Source organism: Bos indicus x Bos taurus, chromosome 7, assembly GCF_003369695.1.
Source record: "Bos indicus x Bos taurus breed Angus x Brahman F1 hybrid chromosome 7, Bos_hybrid_MaternalHap_v2.0, whole genome shotgun sequence".
Lineage (NCBI taxonomy): Eukaryota > Metazoa > Chordata > Mammalia > Artiodactyla > Bovidae > Bos > Bos indicus x Bos taurus.
This window is the reverse complement of record NC_040082.1, coordinates 37,402,343-37,423,422: the sequence shown is the minus strand read 5'-3', so window position 1 is coordinate 37,423,422 and position 21,080 is coordinate 37,402,343. Positions and strand designations below refer to the sequence as shown.

At 37.8% G+C, this 21,080-nt stretch overlaps 1 protein-coding gene across 5 annotated transcripts in view; it reads right to left on the bottom strand.

The window, feature by feature from the left end:
• GABRB2 (gamma-aminobutyric acid type A receptor beta2 subunit) overlaps positions 1 to 21,080 on the bottom strand; it is a 293,254-nt gene that overhangs the window by 270,732 nt on the left and 1,442 nt on the right. For all 5 annotated transcript variants that reach the window (XM_027545758.1, XM_027545759.1, XM_027545763.1 and 2 more), the window contains exons 2-4: positions 20,793 to 21,001; positions 20,544 to 20,635; positions 19,448 to 19,515 (exon numbers count right to left, since the gene is read on the bottom strand). In XM_027545758.1, coding sequence (XP_027401559.1) covers positions 19,448 to 19,515; positions 20,544 to 20,635; positions 20,793 to 20,869 — 237 coding nt within the window. In that variant the 5' untranslated portion in view covers positions 20,870 to 21,001. The remainder of the gene's footprint in view (positions 1 to 19,447; positions 19,516 to 20,543; positions 20,636 to 20,792; positions 21,002 to 21,080) is intronic.

Genomic DNA, 21,080 nt, shown 5'->3' with positions numbered 1-21,080 from the left:
GTTCTTGCCTGGAGAATCCCAGAGAAAGGGGAGCTTGGTGGCCTGCTGTCTATGGAGTCGCACAGAGTTGGACAGGACTGAAGCGACTTAGCAGCAGTAGCAGCAGCAGTGTTGGTACAACAATATAGGAAAATACTAATGAGGTAAATAACAGAAATAAAAGCAAAGACCTAAGGACATATGAGATTTCTTATATGATAAAGACAACATTTCAAATCATTAGGAAAATAATAGATTGTATTAAATATTATTGTGACACCTATCTATGTTATCTATGTATATTCCTGCTTCAAAACTTACTCTAAACCACATTTCAAATGAGATTTGATATTTACATAAAAATACCTAAAATAATAAAGTATGATTTGAACACTTTTTTAATCTTATGGGACACAAGACTTTTCAAAATCTAAAAACTAAGATCAAAATCCATAATACTCTTTTAGTACATCAAAAGATAGTATTCACAAAGTTATTACATAAGGAAGTATGTTTAATATATGACAGAGGGTCATAACCTTAATATATAGAAAGTTCCAATAAATCACTAACAAAAAAAATTATTCTAAAGAGAAAAAAAATCAGTAATGACATAAAAAGTTCAGAAAAGCACTGAAATATGTATATTGCCATATGTAAAATAGATGACCAGCGCAAGTTTAACACATGAAGCAGGGTACTCAAAGTCAGTGCTCTGGGACAACCCAAAGGGATGGAGTGGGGAGGGAGGTGGAAGAGGGGCTCAGGATGGGGGGACACATGTACAGCTGTGGCTGATTCACGTCAATGTATGGCAAAAACCACCACAATATTATAAAGTAACTAGCCTCCGATTAAAATAAATAAATATTTTTTAAAAAGGCAATTCAGAGAGAAGAATGCAAATGGCCTATTACACTGTTGGTGGGAATGCAAACTAGTACAGACACTATGGAGAACAGTGTGGAGATTCCTTAAAAAACTGGAAATAGAACTGCCTTATGACCCGGCAATCCCACTGCTGGGCATACACACTGAGGAAACCAGAAGGGAAAGAGACACGTGTACCCCAATGTTCATCGCAGCACTGTTTATAATAGCCAGGACATGGAAGCAACCTAGATGCCCATCAGCAGATGAATGGATAAGAAAGCTGTGGTACATATACACAATGGAGTATTACTCAGCCATTAAAAAGAATACGTTTGAATCAGTTCTAATGAGGTGGATGAAACTGGAACCTATTATACAGAGTGAAGTAAGCCAGAAAGAAAAACACCAATACAGTATACTAACACATATATATGAAATTTAGAAAGATGCTAACAATAACCCTGTGTACAAGACAGCAAAAGAGATACTAATGTATAGATCAGTCTTATGGACTCTGTGGGAGAGGGGGAGGGTGGGGAGATTTGGGAGAATGGCATTGAAACATGTATAATATCATGTATGAAACGAGTCGCCAGTCCAGGTTTGATGCACGATACTGGATGCTTGGGGCTGGTGCACTGGGACGACCCAGAGGGAGGGTAGGGGGAGGGAGGAGGGAGGAGGGTTCAGGATGGGGAACACAGATATACCTGTGGCAGATTCATTTCGATATTTGGCAAAACTAATATTGTAAAGTTTAAAAATAAAATAAAATTTTAAAAAATTTAAAAAAAAAGAGAGAAATGCTGGGCAAATGAGCTTTGTAAACTCATAGGTAAATGATACAAATGCAGCACTCTAGACTGTTTTTAAAACTTAATTGTAACACATGTATACCTATGGTGGATTCATTTTGATATTTGGCAAAACTAATACAATTATGTAAAGTTTAAAAATAAAATAAAATTTAAAAAAAAAAAAAAAAAAAAAACTTAATTGTCAGCGCAGTAACAATTAGGCCATTTTGACATGGTTTATATATATGTATATATACATAAATGAAGTTAAAACTGTTAAAAAAAAAAAAGAAAAGGTATTAGAGATAGTTGTTATTGTTCTTGTTTAGTAGCTAAGCCAAGTCCAACTCTTTTTTGATCCCATGGACTGTACCCTGCCAGGATCCACTGTCCATTGGATTTCCCAGGCAAGAATACTGGAGTGGGTTGCCATTTTCTTCTCAAAGGGATCTTCCTGACCCTGACCCTGGGTCTCCTGCATGGCAGGCAGATTCTTTACCACTGAGCCATCTCAGAAAGCCCATTTGTGATAGTTACTTGGCAATAAAAATTTTAAGTGATAAAGGGAATTACTAATTTCACCTTAGAGATTCACAAAGGTGGCAAGTAAGAATATCCTGAGGGAGATATCCAGGACTGGTCTGGGTATGTGCAAATGGAACTCACATATACTTGCAGTGTGAACATTAATTAATATTTTTAAGGAAGCATATCTCTGTATCAGGCTTCCCTGGTAGTTCAACTGGTAAAGAATCCACCTGCAATGCAGGAGACCTGGGTTTGATCCCTGAGTTGGGAAGACCACCTGGAGGAGGGCATGGCAACTCACTCCAGTATTCTTGCCTGGAGAATCCCATGGACAGAGGAGACTGACAGGCTAGAGTCCATGCAGTCGAAAAGAATCAGACATGAATGAGAGACTAAGCACAGCACAACACAGCTCTGTATCAAAATCTATACATATAAATATATAAATATATCAATATCTAAAATATGTATCAATCCCGCTTTGGGTTCCGTATTCCTACTTATAATATTTTTTAGTGAAAAAGTGTTACAGTTGCATCAAATATGAATACAAAGGATATTTTAATACAACTTAGTTCAAATAGTGTGTGCTCAGTCGCTCAGTCGTATTTGACTTTGCGATTCTATGTTGCCCACTGGCTCCTCTGTCCATGGAGATTCTCCAGACAAGAATACTGGAGTGAGTTGCCATGCCCTCCTCCAGGTGGTCTTCCCAACTCAGGGATCAAACCCAGGTCTCCTGCATTGCAGGTGGATTCTTTACCGACCGAGCCACCAGGGAAGCCTTAATGACAATGTCCATCAACTGAGGATTGATTTAATAAATATGGTGTAGCCATACAATGAAATTCTATACAGCCCCTGAATATTTTGTTACAGAAAAAATTTAGATAGCATCAAAAGATGTTCACAAAATGTTAAGTGCAGAAATAATATAAAATATTATGTATTTGCTGATTCTATTTCATGTACATGCATGCAAATTCTCAAGAAGTCTTGAGGTTTAGTGATCATTTTGCTACCAACATTTATTTCTGAGAGATATTAATAGAGATCTACACTTTTCACTATAGTTTATTAGTGATTTTTCTGCAATGATAGAAATAAGTAATAAAAGCAATACAGATTAACATATTCCATACTCTTAAGAAAATCATGTGACAAACAAATTAACCTGCTTTACAAAGTAAACATAGTAAGAGGCTGGAAGTTACCTTATATCTTTCATTTATTTTTTTCATTTTCAAAAGTAGAAACTCTAAATGAGAATTTAAGAAATTTTTACAAAGTTTTATCACCAGTGACAAAATCAGGACAAATTCAGAACTTCCCAGTCCTTGCTTTTGATGTAAACACTGACCTTTCCACAGTAACTACAGAAATAATCTCTAAAGAAATGCAATAGCATATTTTATTCTCAGGATTGCTTGCTTTCAAAACAAATATAAAACTTAATAATTATTTTTAAATTATATATGTTAATATATTACATACTGTTTTTAGATATACATTATATACTTGGTTTAATTTTATTCATAATTTTTATCAACTCAGTTGGACATTTGAAAGAGTAAAAAAAAAAAGAAAAGGGATAAGAAACATTTTGTCTAAGCCAAATATTTTCCCATCCTTGAATAACACAAATCTATTTCAACTGAAGTCTTTTGAATTGACCTTGAAATGCATCACAATTATTATTTCACATACATATGTGTCATCATTTTAATAAGGATTTTATATTCCACCTCATTAAAATAACAAGTAAGATATGAAGGGCTGATATTTTCTTGGTTCTAAAAAATCTGTCTTAAATTTAATTAGTTTTTTTGTTCTTAATTCTCAGGATTACCAAATATATTTTTTCAGAGAAGAATTTTGTTTTGAGTCAGAATTGAATTCATTCCCTAATGATGAAAGATGATTTAAAACAACCAAAAAAAATTAAATCATAATTTTCAATTTATCCACAAACCCTAATGATACTGAAACAGTGATAATCACTATTTTATTTCTAAACAACTTAGATTGTCTATTTTTGCATATTACAAATTTTATTCTTTAGGTTCTATTTGTTTGATTTTTTATAAGCTTACCAAAGTCACCTGGAAAGCTAGAATGTAGACTATTAACAATTATTTTGAGAAATCATAATGGAGGCGGGTCCATTCCATTTTTTAAATTTCCCTTTCCTTTAACTTGAGAAAAATACGAAACAAACAGGATAGGAGACAAACTAGCTGGGCTCTAATTTCAGGTTCAGCACTTTCGAGCTACACAAATGAGGGCTGTAATGTCTTGGTATGTATATAATTCACATATATCTTCTAATCCCCAGTTAACACATCTATAAACTTCCCTGGTGGCTCAGAAGGTAAAGAATCTGCCTGCTATGCAGGAGACCCAGGTTCAGTACATGGGTCAGGAAGATCCCCTGGAGAAGGGCATGGCAACCCACTCCAGTAGTCTTGCCTGGGGAATTTCATGGACAGAGGAGCCTGGTAGGCTACAGTCTGTGGGGTCACAAAGAGTCGGACACAGGTGAAGGACAAACACACACAAATTGTGATAACACTTCTCATTTCATAGAGGTTTTTGAGAATTACATGTGGAGTCACTAAAAAATTACACTTCATTTTAAAAATATTTCAATAAATGGTAGTGATTCTTATTAGTGTTATTAATCATAATAAAATATATCCTGGTAATAGGTCAAAGATATAATGCAATTATATCTTGGTTTCCATTGACTTTTTAATTAAACTATTTGTTTACAAACTATCAAATGCTTAAAAGAACAAAGAGAATCCATATACACTTTGATACTATTGATTCCACATCATATTAATTCAAAAGGACTGTCCCTGATTATATACATTCTTATATGGCAAATCCTAGTAGCGTATTTTAAATGATATTCATTTATACTAAACAAAAACAAGAACAAAATATTTTATTTTTTTTTTAAAAAAGGCCTTCTGCCATTTCTCAACTATTGAAAATAATTACAAACTCCTCAAGGACAGGAATCACGTATGTCTCTCTCTCCCTCCAGCTCCCTTTCTGAGTCTTTCTCATTCTCCCTCTAACAGCAGAAGCAGCATTTAATTTAATCAGGTTTTGTTTTTGCCATGATTGCATTATGCACTAAAACAACAACAAAACAGGAAAACCAGAGCTCCAGAACTGTGGCTATTTTTTAAAATGAGAGCATAAACACTTAAGAGGTATTATACCCAAATCTGGGAATTTTATAACCAGGACACATTTCTAACATTTGCCACTTTGACTAAAGCATCCTATTTAAGAAAGTTTCATTTCTACCTACGTGGTCTACCTGGTGATGATGATCATATTCTGTTAGTAAAATAACAAGATAAAACCATTTTAAAACATGGTTCTCAAAACTGGCTCATTAAATAGAAAATTGGTTTCCAAAACCTAAAATCTCAAACAAAGCATCTAAAAAATCCAAAGGAAATAAAGAAACTCTATTTTTCATATGGTCTATAATTCCACAGATCTTTCACCTGTAAGCTTGGCAAGTGCTTAAAATATTATGACTTTTAGAACAAAGGTATCATTCTCTAATGAATTCCCTTAGAAAAATGGTTTGCCATACAGGCATACTAATGGGATTCAAGTAATGAGCATTCTTCCAACACACAAGCCAGATGCAAATTTACACAGCCTAGCAGATCAGCCCTACCAATGTCCAGAGAGAGTACTGGCTTAGTAGTGCTGGAAAGAGGAATGGTGTACACAACTGATAGATGAGAGAACATTTCAAGAGATTTTCAGCTTATTAACTTACACTCTCATTTGGCAAAAACAAAAGACCAAAAAAACACCAAAAATATGTATTTACAAAATCAGTCTTTCTTTGTCTGTAGGTCAAGGGAAACAAAAAGAAAAGTTACTTAAACTTCCTTTTTTGAAGCACTGTGGCTTCAATTCAGTGAAAACACAGAATGACGATTTGATTCTACAACCTAATAACTTGGTTTACAGTCACAATTCTTTAACATTTATGATAGCCTTTTAAATATCCTACAAATAATTTAAGATTAATATTTAAAAATATTTTTCGAAAGATTTACAGTTGATGAATAGTTAACACCACAAGAATGAACAATTTTTAAAGATGATCTTCATATATTTGTTTAAAACCCAGTTGTCTGAATGTATATTTTTTTGTCAATCCAGTTAACTTATAGTCCTAGGAAGCAGGAAAATTCAATAGTTAGTTTAAAACAAATGGTGCCTCCTGGAATGGATGAACAACACACTCTGAAACCTTATTTTTCCTATGTTAATTCTTCAAAGGTTTCAAGGGACAAATAAATAGGCTATAGCCACAGGAAATAGCAGTCACCTTAGAATTATCTATATTACAAGCCCTACTACCAAATATTTCCCACTAACAGAATAAGTTGAATCGAACAATCTTTAATTTTCCATTATTATTCACTACATTTATTTTCATGGGAAATTAAAAAAACTCTAAATATCATGGTGACTATGAGATAAAAAATACTGTAACTGCACACATTCTTATCAAATACTCTTTAGCTCTATATTTTCAGGTGTTTTATAATAGGCATTACATATTGGTATATAGATAAACAGACATTCACTTATTGAGAAAGTCAAGTCTGAGGTTCAGTTCTCATGATGCCACTATCAGCTCTGTCTAAATTAATTAAAAAAAAACACACAGCAGAATAAAAAGCAACTTTTAGAGATTAGTTAAAAGAAAGACATGTAAAAGTCAGTAGATAAACTATTAAAAAATTTACTAATTTGATGCTCTTAGATAAGTCCAGTTCAATTCAGTTCAGTTGCTCAGTCATGTCCAACTCTTTTCGATCCCATGAATTGCAGCACACCAGGCCTCCCTGTCCATCACCAACTCCCGGAGTTCACCCAAACTCATGTCCACTGAGTCAGTGATGCCATCCAGCCATCTCATCCTCTGTCGTCCCCTTCTCCTCCTGCCCCTAATCCCTCCCAGCATCAGAGTCTTTTCCAATGAGTCAACTCTTCCCATGAGGTGGCCAAAGTACTGGAGTTTCAGCTTTAGCATCAGTCCTTCCAATGAACACCCAGGACTGATCTCCTTTAGGATGGCCTGGTTGGATCTCCTTGCAGTCCAAGGGACTCTCAAGAGTCTTCTCCAACACCACAGTTCAAAAGCATCAACTCTTCGGCACTCAGCTTTCTTCACAGTCCAACTCTCACATCCATACATGACTATTGGAAAAATCATAGCCTTGACTAGACAGACCTTTGTTGGCAAAGTAATGTCTCTGCTTTTGAATATGCTATCTAGGTTGGTCATAACTTTCCTTCCAAGGAGTAAGAGTCTTTTAATTTCATGGCTGCAGTCACCATCTGCAGTGATTTTGGAGCCCCCCAAAATAAAGTCTGACACTGTTTCCCCAACTATTTGCCATGAAGTGATGGGACCGGATGCCATGATCTTAGTTTTCTGAGCTTTAACCCAACTGTTTTCACTCTCCTCTTTCACTTTCATGACCAAGATAATCACGATGGTGTGATCGCTCACCTAGAGCCACACATCCTGGAATGTGAAGTCAAGTGGGCCTTAGAAAGCATCACTACGAACAAAGCTAGTGGAGTGGAGTTGGCGGAATTCCAGTGGAGCTATTTCAAATCCTGAAAGATGATGCTGTGAAAGTGCTGCATTCAATATGCCAGCAAATTTGGAAAACTCAGCAGTGCCCACAGGACTGGAACAGATCAGTTTTCATTCCAATCCCAAAGAAAGGCAATGCAAAGAATGCTCAAAGTACTGCACAATTGCACTCATCTCACACTCTAGTAAAGTAATGCTCAAAATTCTCCAAGCTAGGCTTTAGCAATATGTGAACCATGAACTTCCAGATGTTCAAGCTGGTTTTAGAAAAGGCAGAGGAACCAGAGATCAAATTGCCAACATCCTCTGGATCATGGAAAAAGCAAGAGAGTTCCAGAAAAACATCTATTTCTACTTTATTGACTATGCCAAAGACTTTAACTGTGTGGATCACAATAAAACTGTGGAAAATTCTGAAAGAGATGGCAATACCAGACCACCTGACCTGCCTCTTGAGAAACTTTTATGCAGGTCAGGAAGTAATAGTTAGAACTGGACATGGAACAACAGACTGGTTCCAAATAGGAAAAGGAGTATGTCAAGGCTGTATATTGTCACCCTGCGTATTTAACTTCTACGCAGAGTACATCATGAGAAACGCTGGCTGGAAGAAGCACAAGCTGGAATCAAGATTGCTGGGAGAAATATCAATAACCTCATATATGCAGATGACACCACCGTTGTGGCAGAAAGTGAAGAGGAACTAAAAAGCCTCTTATCAATTAGGCACTAAATTACTGATCTGTACAGAACCAAACTCAAGATGGTTAATCACTGAGACCTTAAGTTTAAGCACATAGTTCAAGCCATAAATAATTTATAGGAAGCTACTTCAATGACATTTTGCCTACATGTAAATGTGTAATACTACTAATACTAACCAGTACCAATCAAATAGCTAACTTTTTAAACAAGAAAGAATAGTCAAAGAATACTATCCTAGAATGTATATTAAAATATCAATCTTTCTGATATTTTCTAAACCTCTTTAAACTGACATAACTATTAAGAACTTATAGCCAGGTGCTAATCCCTCCCCTCATTTCACAAATTGTGTTTGACCTTTTAAAATATAGAACTATATTTAAATATAGAACTGATGATTATTATCATCATTTGTGTCAAAAAATTAGTAAGAAGGTTCCAAAGGGCATTTTATAAAAATGAAAATCAGATCTGGAAAATGTTTTTTAATGCTCTCATTCTCATCCTTAATAAGTGACCCCTGCTTTCATTCCTTGTGAAGGTGCTTAAGACTCATCATTCATAGCAGCTATTCAAGAAATTTCAGTGTCTCCTCTGCAAAGCTGGCACGGTCTGATGCAATTAAGCTTCACCATACGTAGTCATACCTTACATGTGTACCCTACCATTTCTATACACTTATATTCACTGTGTGATCTTAGAAATTATACAATCCCTCTAGTCCTTGTCTCTACACTTATAGAAGAAGATGATGATACTATTATCTGGTTCATGAGACAATAGTGAACATTAAGTGGGATAGTTATATGCACTGTTTATTTTTTCAATATTATTATTGCTAACATGTAATAGCTTTCTTCACACTCTCTCCTCCCCACACTATCTCCTCCCACAAGACTGTTCTCCCTATTTTCCATCCATTTAGATTACACTAATCCTTCTTGTTCAGCCCAGATATCCCTCTTTCATCAAGTCTTCTACAAATCTCACCTACTCTGACCACTTGGATCTTTACCATCACAAAAACCCATGTTATAACTAGACACTAGTTCTGTTTTCAAATTCCTTCATTGAGATTGCAAGAGTTTCCACCTTCACTATAAAACTGCTGCTGCTGCTAAGTCACTTCAGTCATGTCCGACTCTGTGCGACCCCATAGACGGCAGCCCACCAGGCTCCCCCGTCCCTGGGATTCTCCAGGCAACAGCACTGGAGTGGGTTGCCATTTCCTTCTCCAATGCACGAAAGTGAAAAGTGAAAGTGAAGTCACTCAGTCATGTCCGACTCTTAGTGACCCATGGACTGCGGCTCACCAGGCTCCTCCATCCATGGGATTCTCCAGGCAAGAGTACTGGAGTGGGGAGCCATTGCCTTCTCTGACTATAAAACTAGTGTTCCTCAAACATCAGCCCTCAGACAGTACTTGTGTCAGTCATACAGAGAGCTGTTAAGCATGTGAACTCCTGAACTCCATCCCAGATCTACTGAATAGACTTTGGGCATGTGCCCTGAAAACACAAATATTAATGCAAGACTCAGGTGATTCTGTTGCACAAAAAAGCCTGAGAATCACTGTAAAAACCTGGATCTCAACCTTCGATTCCTGTACCACAGGGATACATCACTCTTCTCTCCCTCCATCTGAAACACTCTTGTCTACATCAACCCTCACCTCCTTCTTCAGGCAATTAAGATCACTCTTGTCTCTAGAGTGAGCCTTAGGTCCAATGTAAGAATGATTTCATATCCTTACACAAAATGGTTGAACTGGCAAGGAGCTGGTTGAGTAGCACGAGATAAGTATTTTCTGGTAGCTGATATACTACAGTCTTTCAACTACCCCCTCCAACAACCCCATATTTGTTGAGCATCTACTGTCAGACACTATGCTAGGCACTGAAGATGCAGATAATGCCCCTACATCTGCATAGCTCAATAGCTCTAATATTTCTCCATGGCTTATTCATGTATCACTTTTCTAAGATACACATAGATTCACCTTAAAATTTTCATTACTTTAGTTCTGGCTATTGTGTTAGGAGAAAAGTTATTTCATCTTTAATTGCCCAAATAATTACTTCTAAGTTAAGACCTCTTGGCAGGTAAGTGGACAGTAGGTGCCAAATTATAGAGCAAGGAACATGAGACTTGGCAGTAAAAATGTCAATAAAATGTTTACAAAATGAGCACTAGTAAGAGCCAATGGGTTAGAGACATGCCTATATTCTTCCAAGGGAGAAGGCAATGGCACCCCACTCCAGTACTGTTGCCCGGAAAATCCCATGGATGGAGGAGCCTGGTAGGCTGCAGTCCATGGGGTCGCACGGAGTCGGACACGACTGAAGCGACTTAGCAGCAGCAGCAGCAGCAGCATATTCTTCCAAATAAATAGGGACAGAATAACATAAACCCATTTTCCTCTTTGTTTCATAAAATACATATTTTGCAAATAAAATGTATGACTGGAAGCAACATGTAAATTTGGGGGTTGTATCTTAAAAACTCATTACCATCTACTTTCTCATTCTTCTTTTAACTATTTAAAGTATTTTTTAATGTCATCCAACAATGTAAATTGATTTGGGAAAACAACTGAGTAATATCAGGCTAGAAACACAGTAATCTGTAGATGAGAGTCAAAGTGATGTAGAAAATTTTAACATTTCCATTTGTACATTAACCCACTTCTCTATTTCATATGTGATTTTCATGTAATTGTTAATAGCACACAAAAAAGGAAATTATATGCTTATTTTCAAATAACCTATAGGTAGAATTATGACTAATAATCTACAAAATGTATTTTTAATTATTTTTTGAAATAATACACAATGAGTAAGAAAGAAAATGTCAATATACTTATATGCTTATACGTGTTTGTAAGATCACCAAAAAAGAATACAAGAATATATATCAGTCTACACTGTTACTGGTTGAAGTGTGTATCTTTTTTTGGAGAAAAAATAAAACTATAAAAATACATGTGATCTGTTAAGTGAAAATGCAGACTATAAAATTCTCACTACAAAATAAGTGCAATGTATAACGTATGAATAAGCAAACAGACAAGAATTAGAAGGTGTTATAGGCAAATTAAAACAGCTTTAATGAAGTGATAGGGATATGGATAATTTTTGCATTTCATGTTGGTGATCTTTTAAAACTAACTGTGTCCCAATGTACCACTGAACATAAATGAAAATGGCGATTTAGTACAAAAGCCACTACTCAATGGCCCCAAACAGAGCGTGTGCTGGCCAGAATTAGCTGGCCCCAAATGCCAAGAGCACCAATCACAAATAAATGCTACAGAATGAATTAGGACAAAACAAACCAACTCCCCACCCTGAAATTCATCAGTATTCCTCCCACAACGTTAAGTAAAATACTTTCTCTGATTTACATTTTTTAAATTTATTTACTTTTAATTGAAGGATGATTGCAATGCTGCGTTGGTTTCCACCATACAGCAATATGAATCAGCCACAGGCATACATAGAGTCCTCTCCCTCTTGAGCCTCCCTCCCACCTCTCACCCATCCCACCCCTCTAGGTTGTTACAGAGCCCTGGTTTGAATCAGAAATTCCCAAGACTATTTCACCATGAGGTGGGAGGAATCATGCTAAAGCACACTTTGAGATATTTCTAAAATATGCAACTTGAGATATTTCCATCTTCCTTCTCTTGCAGAGTAAGCTCATAGTCAGATTTTTATTTCATGTCACAGTCAAGCAAGAACACTGTTTAGGGTCCTACAGAGTGACAGCAAAGGACCTGCCCTAAGAGTTAACTGCAAGAAGATCATTTATAAACTGCCTATTTCCTGTGAAATTAATTACAAATAGATGAATAAGTTTTCTTGAAATGTAATCTCTATAATGAACCTCATCTGTATTGTGTGGGACAGATGGAGTAAAGATTCAGGAAGAAAAGAAAAATAGCCACTCTTAAGAGAACTATTTGTAGACATAATTTATCAGAAATCACAAAAATGTGATCTCAAAGGAAAAACTCAATTGAAAATGAGGTCTTGACAATAAAAGAAAAAAAAGGGGAAGGGTATTTTTACCTAGTGTCCATCCAAAGATAAAACCACTGACATGGTTTACAGTTCTTGAACTTTATCAGTCAACATTTTGTGACAAATTTTGGCCTTAATGGTTATATGACATATTCTACTTGAGCAACACGACAATTATTGGACAAGTTAACAGTACACATTCATAAGGAAAGAAATTATGACATACTTGTGTTCAATAGACATGATATAAAGCATAAATTTCTCAAGGACAGAAACCAATGCTCATATTTAATACATGCTGAATAAAGTACCTATTTGAAAAAATCATTTTAATGAAATTAAGACTTCTTTCAAGGTAGAGAAATTGAAGAGTAACAGTAACATCCTGTATAGGCTTAGTTTATCTGACTCAACCACTGCTTCCAAGAAAAAAAAAAAAAAAGGAATAAAAACAAACAACTACAAAAAAACAGAGTCCATGAGAAATGAAAAAAAAATATATATATATATATTATTTTAATGATGGCTGGTTGGCATCACCGACTCGATGGACATGAGTCTGAGTGAACTCCGGGAGTTGGTGATGGACATGGGGCCTGGCGTGCTGCAAAGAGTCGGACACGACTGAGCGACTGAACAGAACTGAACTGCCACACCTAAAACTGCAGTACAATCAGAGGGCTAAGATTGAGTGATGGTAAAGTCAATTATATGCTAGCTGGATGACCTTGAATAAGTCACTTAACCTCTCTGGGCCTCAAATCCTCTTTTACAAAAAGGTGGACAGTTGCCATATCACTGTTTTTATAGGATTGGATGAGGTAACATACACCAGGAGGATACCTGCACAAGTTAAGGGTTCAAATGAGTAATAACTGTGATTGTTTTCTTATATTAGTGTTGTGATGGTAGAAAATGTTGGGTACTGCACAGGAGGAAGAGGAGAGGGGGAAGAGAAGGTTAAGCAAGAGAAGGCAAAAAAACAACAGTTTGCTAAAACTGGGCAGGAGAGCTTCAAGACATGATTTATTCAGAATGAAGCCTGGTCAGTTGAGTGTTCACACCTCCTTCACCTTACTTCTCATTCCACCACCAACCTCACCTCCCGTTTTATATCTGCAACCTACTTCCTTCTAGGGCTACTCCTCCTACAAATGACTTTTTTTAGCAATTGCCCTCTCCTCACTCAGCTTCAGATCCATACTTTTCAAAGGTATAGCCTTCAAATACTCAAACTCCTCTAGATCTATTTACCAGCATGCTCCTATTACTATGTCAGGGAGACGAGTCTCAGAACTTATTTCAATTGATCGTGGTGGCATGTGACACAGATGACCATTTCCTTTTTAAACTCTCCTGTGCCTCAGCTTTGAAGACATTATCTGCAGGTCCCCCGACTAACCCTCTGGCTGCTGCTTAGCTGTTCATTAATCTTTATGGGCTCCTTTTCAGCATTCCACTGCTTAAACGATAGTGCTTACCATATAGTGATCTCCATTCTTAGTAGCTATCTCACTTTCCCTTTTGAATTGTATTTATTTATACAGTTATAACCACCACTTACATGTTGACAATGTCCAAGTTCATGTAGATAGTAATGACTTCTTGCTAAGCTCTAGACTTGTATTTTCCAATCTCCATTTAGATATTCCATGTGTGGGGAAAAGTCAGGATTTCTCAAATTGAACTCATCTGCCCACACACCTCATCCCCTATCCCACCTGCAACCTGGCTGCCCTCTCCCCATATCAATAAATGATCCCATCAGAATCTTAGGATTTTCTCCAAGTCCTGTCACTTCTGCCTCACAAATGCTCTAATTTTGTATCTTCTCTTTTATGTCCCTGTCTCCATTCACCAATTCTTTCTGGATTTTTTTAGTGGATTTTCATCTCATCTCCCAGCCTTAGGTCTTGCTCCACCCTCCACACTTCAAAAGCTTCTTCCTTAACTAAGAATTTGTTCAAGCAATTCTCCCAGTGACATCCCTTCACGGGTCCCTTTGGCCTTTAGAACAAATTATAAACTCCTCTGCAAGCGACAAAAATGATCTTTAAAACTTGATCACCACTTATGATCTCAATACCAACTCTTATCACCTCCTCACCCCCACTCCCAAATCAAGCCATTTAAAGCTACTTGCAAATCCTTAATCCCATTTATTTTTCCAGATTTTTCTCCTATATGACATTCATTCTGCTTGGAACATTTTCCACAGACTTCTAAGCCCCATTTTCACCTTGAAATTTCTATGTGATACCTCAGAATTCTGTATTCCTAATATGTGTATTTCTGCTTTCAAAGAACTCAGTGATCCTACATTGTAATTCTTTTCACATTTCTTGATCAAAATAGTAATTTAAACCATGCCTTGAATCTGAGGACTATAATTCTATGCTCTTTCTCTCCACAGATATGATACTGTGTCTAATGAATAATAACGATTTACTGTTCTAAAAGCAAATAGTTCACCCAATATCTGTGGCATTCACTGAGTCAAACAACCAACCAATCATTGGATAAAGAGCAAAACCACATGGAGATAACATAACCTCAGCATGTTGTTTTAGTCGTTAAGTCATGTCCAACTCTTTTGCGACCCCATGGACTGCCTGCCAGGCTCCTCTGTCCATGGGGTTCTCCAGGCAAGAATACTGGAGTGGGTTGCCGTGTCCTCCTCCAGAGGATCTTCCTGATCCAGGGATGGAACCTGCATCTCATGCATTGGCAGGCAGATTCTTTACCACAGAGCCACCAGGCAAGCCCATAACCTTGGCTACCTGTATTTTATATATACAAATTAAGTTGGCAGAAGATGTATGTAACGTATTGTGTGTAGTCACTCAGTCATGTCCGACTCTTTGCAACCCCATGGACTGTAGCCCACCAGACCCCTCTGTCCATGGGATTCTCCAGACAAGAATACTGGAGTGGGTTGCCATTTCCTTCTCCAGGGGATCTTCCCAACCCAGGGATCGAACCTGGGTCTTCCACATGACCGGCAGATGCTTTACCCTCTAAGCCACCAGGGAAGTCCTATGTAATGTATTAGGCAATTTCAAATATCAAATAACAAGTGAACAGTGAAATCAACAAGGGATAAAGAAATGCATGGGAAATAGAGACCACTAAGTACTCAACTGGCTACTCATAAAAATTTTTAGAGAAAATACTTATGTTAAACCTAAGTACAACAGGAGCCTGCAGAAGAATTAACATTAGTAAACACCAGATATTAAGTTTTATGAGGTCAGGGAACAAGTCATTCATGTTCACTACTCTGTCCTTAAGGCCTAACACATGGCTAGATCATAGTAGCTGCTAAATAAGAATTTGTGTCGAACTGAATTTTAAACTGTGCAGCTGGTGATGCAAGAAAACATCTGTTTAAAAAAAGGCAGCACTTTTTGCCATTCACCATTCCATAAAAAGGTAATTTGTATATGTGTTTACTAGAATTCTTTCCTCAAAAGTGAAATATTGCTTCACTCTTTGGTTGGCAAATGTGTTGTTTCAAGATGGAGAAGAATCTGCTTTAAATGAAGAGAAAACTATTTCAGTCCATAATCCTTCAGAGCCAATTTTGGATCTTAAAACGCATTTTCATCAAAGAATCTTAACAAAAAGATTCCTGCCAATTTAACCAAGATATCTAAAAATGTTTCAAGCTAAAGCCAAGCTTTCTGCTCAGGAACATTTAATTGAGATCATGTTCTCTTCCAAAGTTCTTCCACTGGGTCAACAGTCACCTGAATCACACGGAGGAGTAACAGACCATGATCACCCAAGAACTCACAGCTGCATTCCATTTAGGAATTCTTTATTTTTCTATCATTTAAGCTGGGTTTCAAGTCCTGAAATTCCTTTGTACCCTACAGAGCTATTATCATAAACCAAAGCAGAGACACATGTGCCTTTGACTTATAAGTTAATTTGACACGTCCCTCTTATTTCCAGTATATGGAAACTGAGACCATGTAATATAAATTATTAACCCAAGTACACTTAGGGCAGCAGCTGGGATGGATACTGGCTCTCCTCAGCTTTCTACATAAGCTATGTTCATGGAACACCAATACTTTCACTTGGATCATTGTATTAATTCTGGTAGTCACCTGAAATACTTAAAATGGGACTATTATTCCTTTTCAACAGGCGAAGAAATCAAGCTCCATCGAGCTGTCAATTCCCTCAGGTTGACTGAGCAGCAGAAGCAAAACTAGTATTCAAGTCTTTCTATTATTGTCTTTTACCAGGAACACCACATTGACAAGGGCCTTTTTTCCTTTCAGTACAAATGAGCCAATGACAATGGAAATTATCTGGTACCTACCATTCTTCAAAGGAAGATTTGCTATAATCAAAGAGAGTTACAATTAGCAGAGGTTGCAGGCCACAAAGGATAATGAGGCAGAAACATGTGTGTTAATCAATTTTGAGGTTTCACTTAAATAATCAACCATTCTTTCACAGCTGAATCCAATCAAAAGATACTAACCCTTTTAGACTTGTATACAGTGGGCAATATGCCATAAACATCTTTTATTTAGACATTAGGAATGAAATTTCCCATCTGTTGCTTCAAATCAAATAACCATACTTAAAAAATAATACCCTATGTGACAAAATTTTTCTTTGAAGGATTAAAGTCACTATGACTGTTAATCATGAAATGTTAATTCTTAGCAAGTAAAACTGGGTCTGGACAAGTCCACGTGTATTAGCAGTAGGCTAATAAAGGAATCTAGCATGGAATTTTTAACACTTGGTTCTAATCATTAATGCTGCAGTACTGGCCTATTTACAACCTGACATTTATTTTTGCACTTTCAACATCCCATGACTTTGATGCAACAGTAAATAGCTTTAAGAGATGACACTGTGCCTTAGCTGGGTCTGTATTTTGACTAGCAGGTCTTGGCATCATGTCCAGTTCTAATACCTCTCCCACATGCTACATGCTGGTGAAAAATGAAAAAAAAAAAAAAAAAACCTTAAAAAAAATGCTACTGCTCTTAAGCCATTTGGAGATATAACAGGTCTAAGTTCTTAGCTAACTTATACATCCAAGTTCTACTGCAGCAACTTCTAACCACATCATTGTTTCTTTAGATTCTTAATTTTTTAGATTCTTAAATATTTCTTAATTTTTCCATAAAGTCCCACATTTCTAATGTTCTGAAGAGGAAGGTAACAAATTAAAATGTGGGGGAAAGAGCATAAATAAAAATTCAAAAGACAAGACACACAGAACTACACTTGATTTCCATTATCTCTTTTCAGCCACACACTTTCTATTCTAGTACCTAGGATTTGGCAGGTATCCATATTAGGACATTTCTATTTTATGGTACAATTCAAAATATAAACTGATAAAAGACCTCTAAAATCTCACAAAATGAGGAGTTAAATAGTTTCCCAAGATATATTCTATACATACACAGGAGATTCTTACAATGTGTGGGAAGTCCATGGTTCTGAATCATCCAACAGTGTCTGCAGTCTGGGTTTATATCCTGTTACCATACAAAACTTTCCCAATAATCAGACTATAACAAGATAAATGTTGTCACGAACATCATTGAAAGAGTTGAATATTCTCTGAAGTAATGACAGATGTTTCATAAGCTTGTGATAGCTCAGGATTTCCACTGAACTTTGGACATTGTAGAAGGTTGGGCTGGTTATTTGGGCTTCCTCTATAATTTGAATTCTGGAGTGATGAACATTTATACTATGTTGAGAACATATCCACTACCTAGTATTTGGCTCTCTTGAGTGAATTAATAAGTGTCTTAACTGTCGAGTCCTGATGGCTGGCTTAGAACTGTTCTGCTTAAAATCTCACACACTAGACCCTCTTCTTTAATAGTACACCCCATTTTCAGGCAGAACTACACTGCAACACATTCTTCTGAAATGTGCTGTATGCTATCAGGACTGAAGGTAACACTGGCATCTTACATTCAAACGTGGCCATTCTAGAGAGACTTTTCCAAAGATGAAAAAGTCGCTGGAGAAATGGCCCAAGTAAACAGGGGTATCTGGGACACTTGACATTGTCCTGTCTGCAGTGCCCCAACATGGGCAGCAGGGGGCGCTCCTGCATGAAGCAAACCCTCCCCTCCCCCCAAGAGCTCCCCAAAGGGGAAGAAGGAGGGTTTTTCTCTTAGCACTTGCCCCAAGTCCAAGGAGGAAGCAAGGAGTGGTGCTGTCCATAAATCACACACGATTTGAATACCATTGCAGAAGTGACCAGAGATGATATATGGGTCTGAGTGTGCGTTTTGAAAACAAGCTTGTCAATTTTTATTTTTATTTTTTCTATTTTGGTGAGCAAGAAGGGTTAAAGGACCAGGTAAGCAATTGGCAGGGAATGGGGCTTGCCATCCGCTGTAAAGACATAATGTTGCAAAGCAACAAGTGGCTATCAGTACCTGAGGGTCATTTCCTAAGCCTCTCTGCTACAGTTTAGTTCCCAGGTTACAATCTCGGTGAAATGTCAAATCAAACCCCTCCCTCTTTCTCCCCTCTTCTCTCTTTCTCTAAGCATACCCCAAACTCAGAAAAATCACTTGATAAAACAGATTTTTTCACTGAACCTTAGGAAATATGACTTCTGCCGGGGTTCTCTTGCATGGGGCTATGTTTTGCAGGTGAGTGTGTGATGCATTTTACACCCTCTTTGCCAGGTCCCAGGATTTCAAATCAGATTGGAAAAACCCTTAAGGACCAGAAACAGCCAAATCTGAAATCTCAAAAACAGTGCCTTCACCCCACTTCATACACATTCTCACGCACACCCCACCCCCACTGGCCGGATCCTTTCTCCTTCCTGTCCCCAAATGAAGGTCTGTGGAGACACAGCTATAAACCTTAACACTCACCATGTTGACTTCAGAAACCATGTCGATGCTGGCAATGTCAATGTTCATTCCCACTGCCACAGGGGGACCTGAAAACCAAAAGGACCAGCCACGTGATTTTTCAGAACTTCGTGCACTCTTAGCAAGAGTCCCCGGGCATGGGCATGGGACAGTCCTCCCCAAATCCCTCCCCCCTTCTAACCCTCAAATTCTTCAAATCTCTGCTCCTTTCATTTAAGAAAAGGGTGGCAGGTAGTCCTCTGAGAGAAATGCTCTATTAAACAGGCATGCACGTGCCCCAATGGGTGAGGGATTCCAGCTCTTCTACATATGCAGATGTCTCAGCATAAGAATGCACACAACCCACAAAAGCACCTGAATCCGGCTGGGCTAGCTCAAGGGAAATGTTGTATAAAGCACTGAAACCCCTTTCTTATTCTTCCCACCCCCTACCCCCTTCAGTGCAGGTTTTAACTCTTTGAGATTTGTTAGAGTCTGGAGTAAAATTAAATGGACATATCATTGTATCTAAGGCTGAAACAAGAGAGATCTCTGGCCCTTCTCCCTCTACCCTCCCTGTCCTGCAAGCCCCACAGGTCCCCTCTAGCCCCATCCCAGCTGTCCCCCGCAGTGAGGCTTCCAGGACTGGATAATATCCAGAAAGCAGCCAATTTAAACCATGGCCTGAACTCCTCCAAAGGAGGCGGGCACAGGGGGTTAATGCCACTTCTCAACCAACTGTCTGCATATCTTGTCCTCAAAAACGTTCCTGGTGGCCTTCAGGAAGCCAGGTTCACTGGCACAACATTAATTAAACTTAAGAGGTTTGTATCTCAGCAAAACAAAGGCGGTGAAGCAAAGAATTTAAACAGTGAAGCTGGAAGACAGCGGTCTCCAGTATAGGCTAAGAGGGTATCTCTGAAAGACCACCTAAGTGCTGGAGAGTAACACACAGGCTTAAATTTGGATCATTTTCTCAATATGGTAACACAGAGACTCAGTCAATACACCACATGCAACCCACAGTAAGGGAGAGGAAAGACAGCGCACAAAGCTCAAAAGACAGCTTAGGCAATAGCTGCTGGGCTGTTTCTTATTACCAAGGCAACCCCATTACCTCCAAAATCTGGTCTCAGCCGAATATCATAACCTTTCAGGAGTCTATCCACCGTCTCTTTAACCAGCGACATATTACTAGGGTCATTGACACTAAAGAAAGAAAAGACAATAAACAGGCATCAATAAAACAGCAGGCACAGCGCTTCAGTAGCTATCTGATCCTCACTACCGATCCTTGCTCACAGAGGTATGCAGACAGAGCCCTTCAAAGTGAAAAAGGAAAAAGAGAAACGCTAGGCACACTTACCTTTGCGCACAGACGGCGGCGATTATTAAGGGGAATGACCAAATCCCAAAGTAGTCCTTTTTCCGGACTCTCCACATCCCTTTAGTTTTGGATGGGTTGAGGGTTTCACTGAAGAGAGGAGATCCAACTTAGTCTGCCCAGTGCAGTAATTCTAATGTGAGGCGCATGCGCACGGTGTACCAAAACATCAAAGGGGCAGCAGCGGTTGCCTGGGACCGAAAAGATTTTCTTGTTAAAGGGGAAAAAAAAAAATTAAAGGGAAAACATATATATATAAATATATATGTA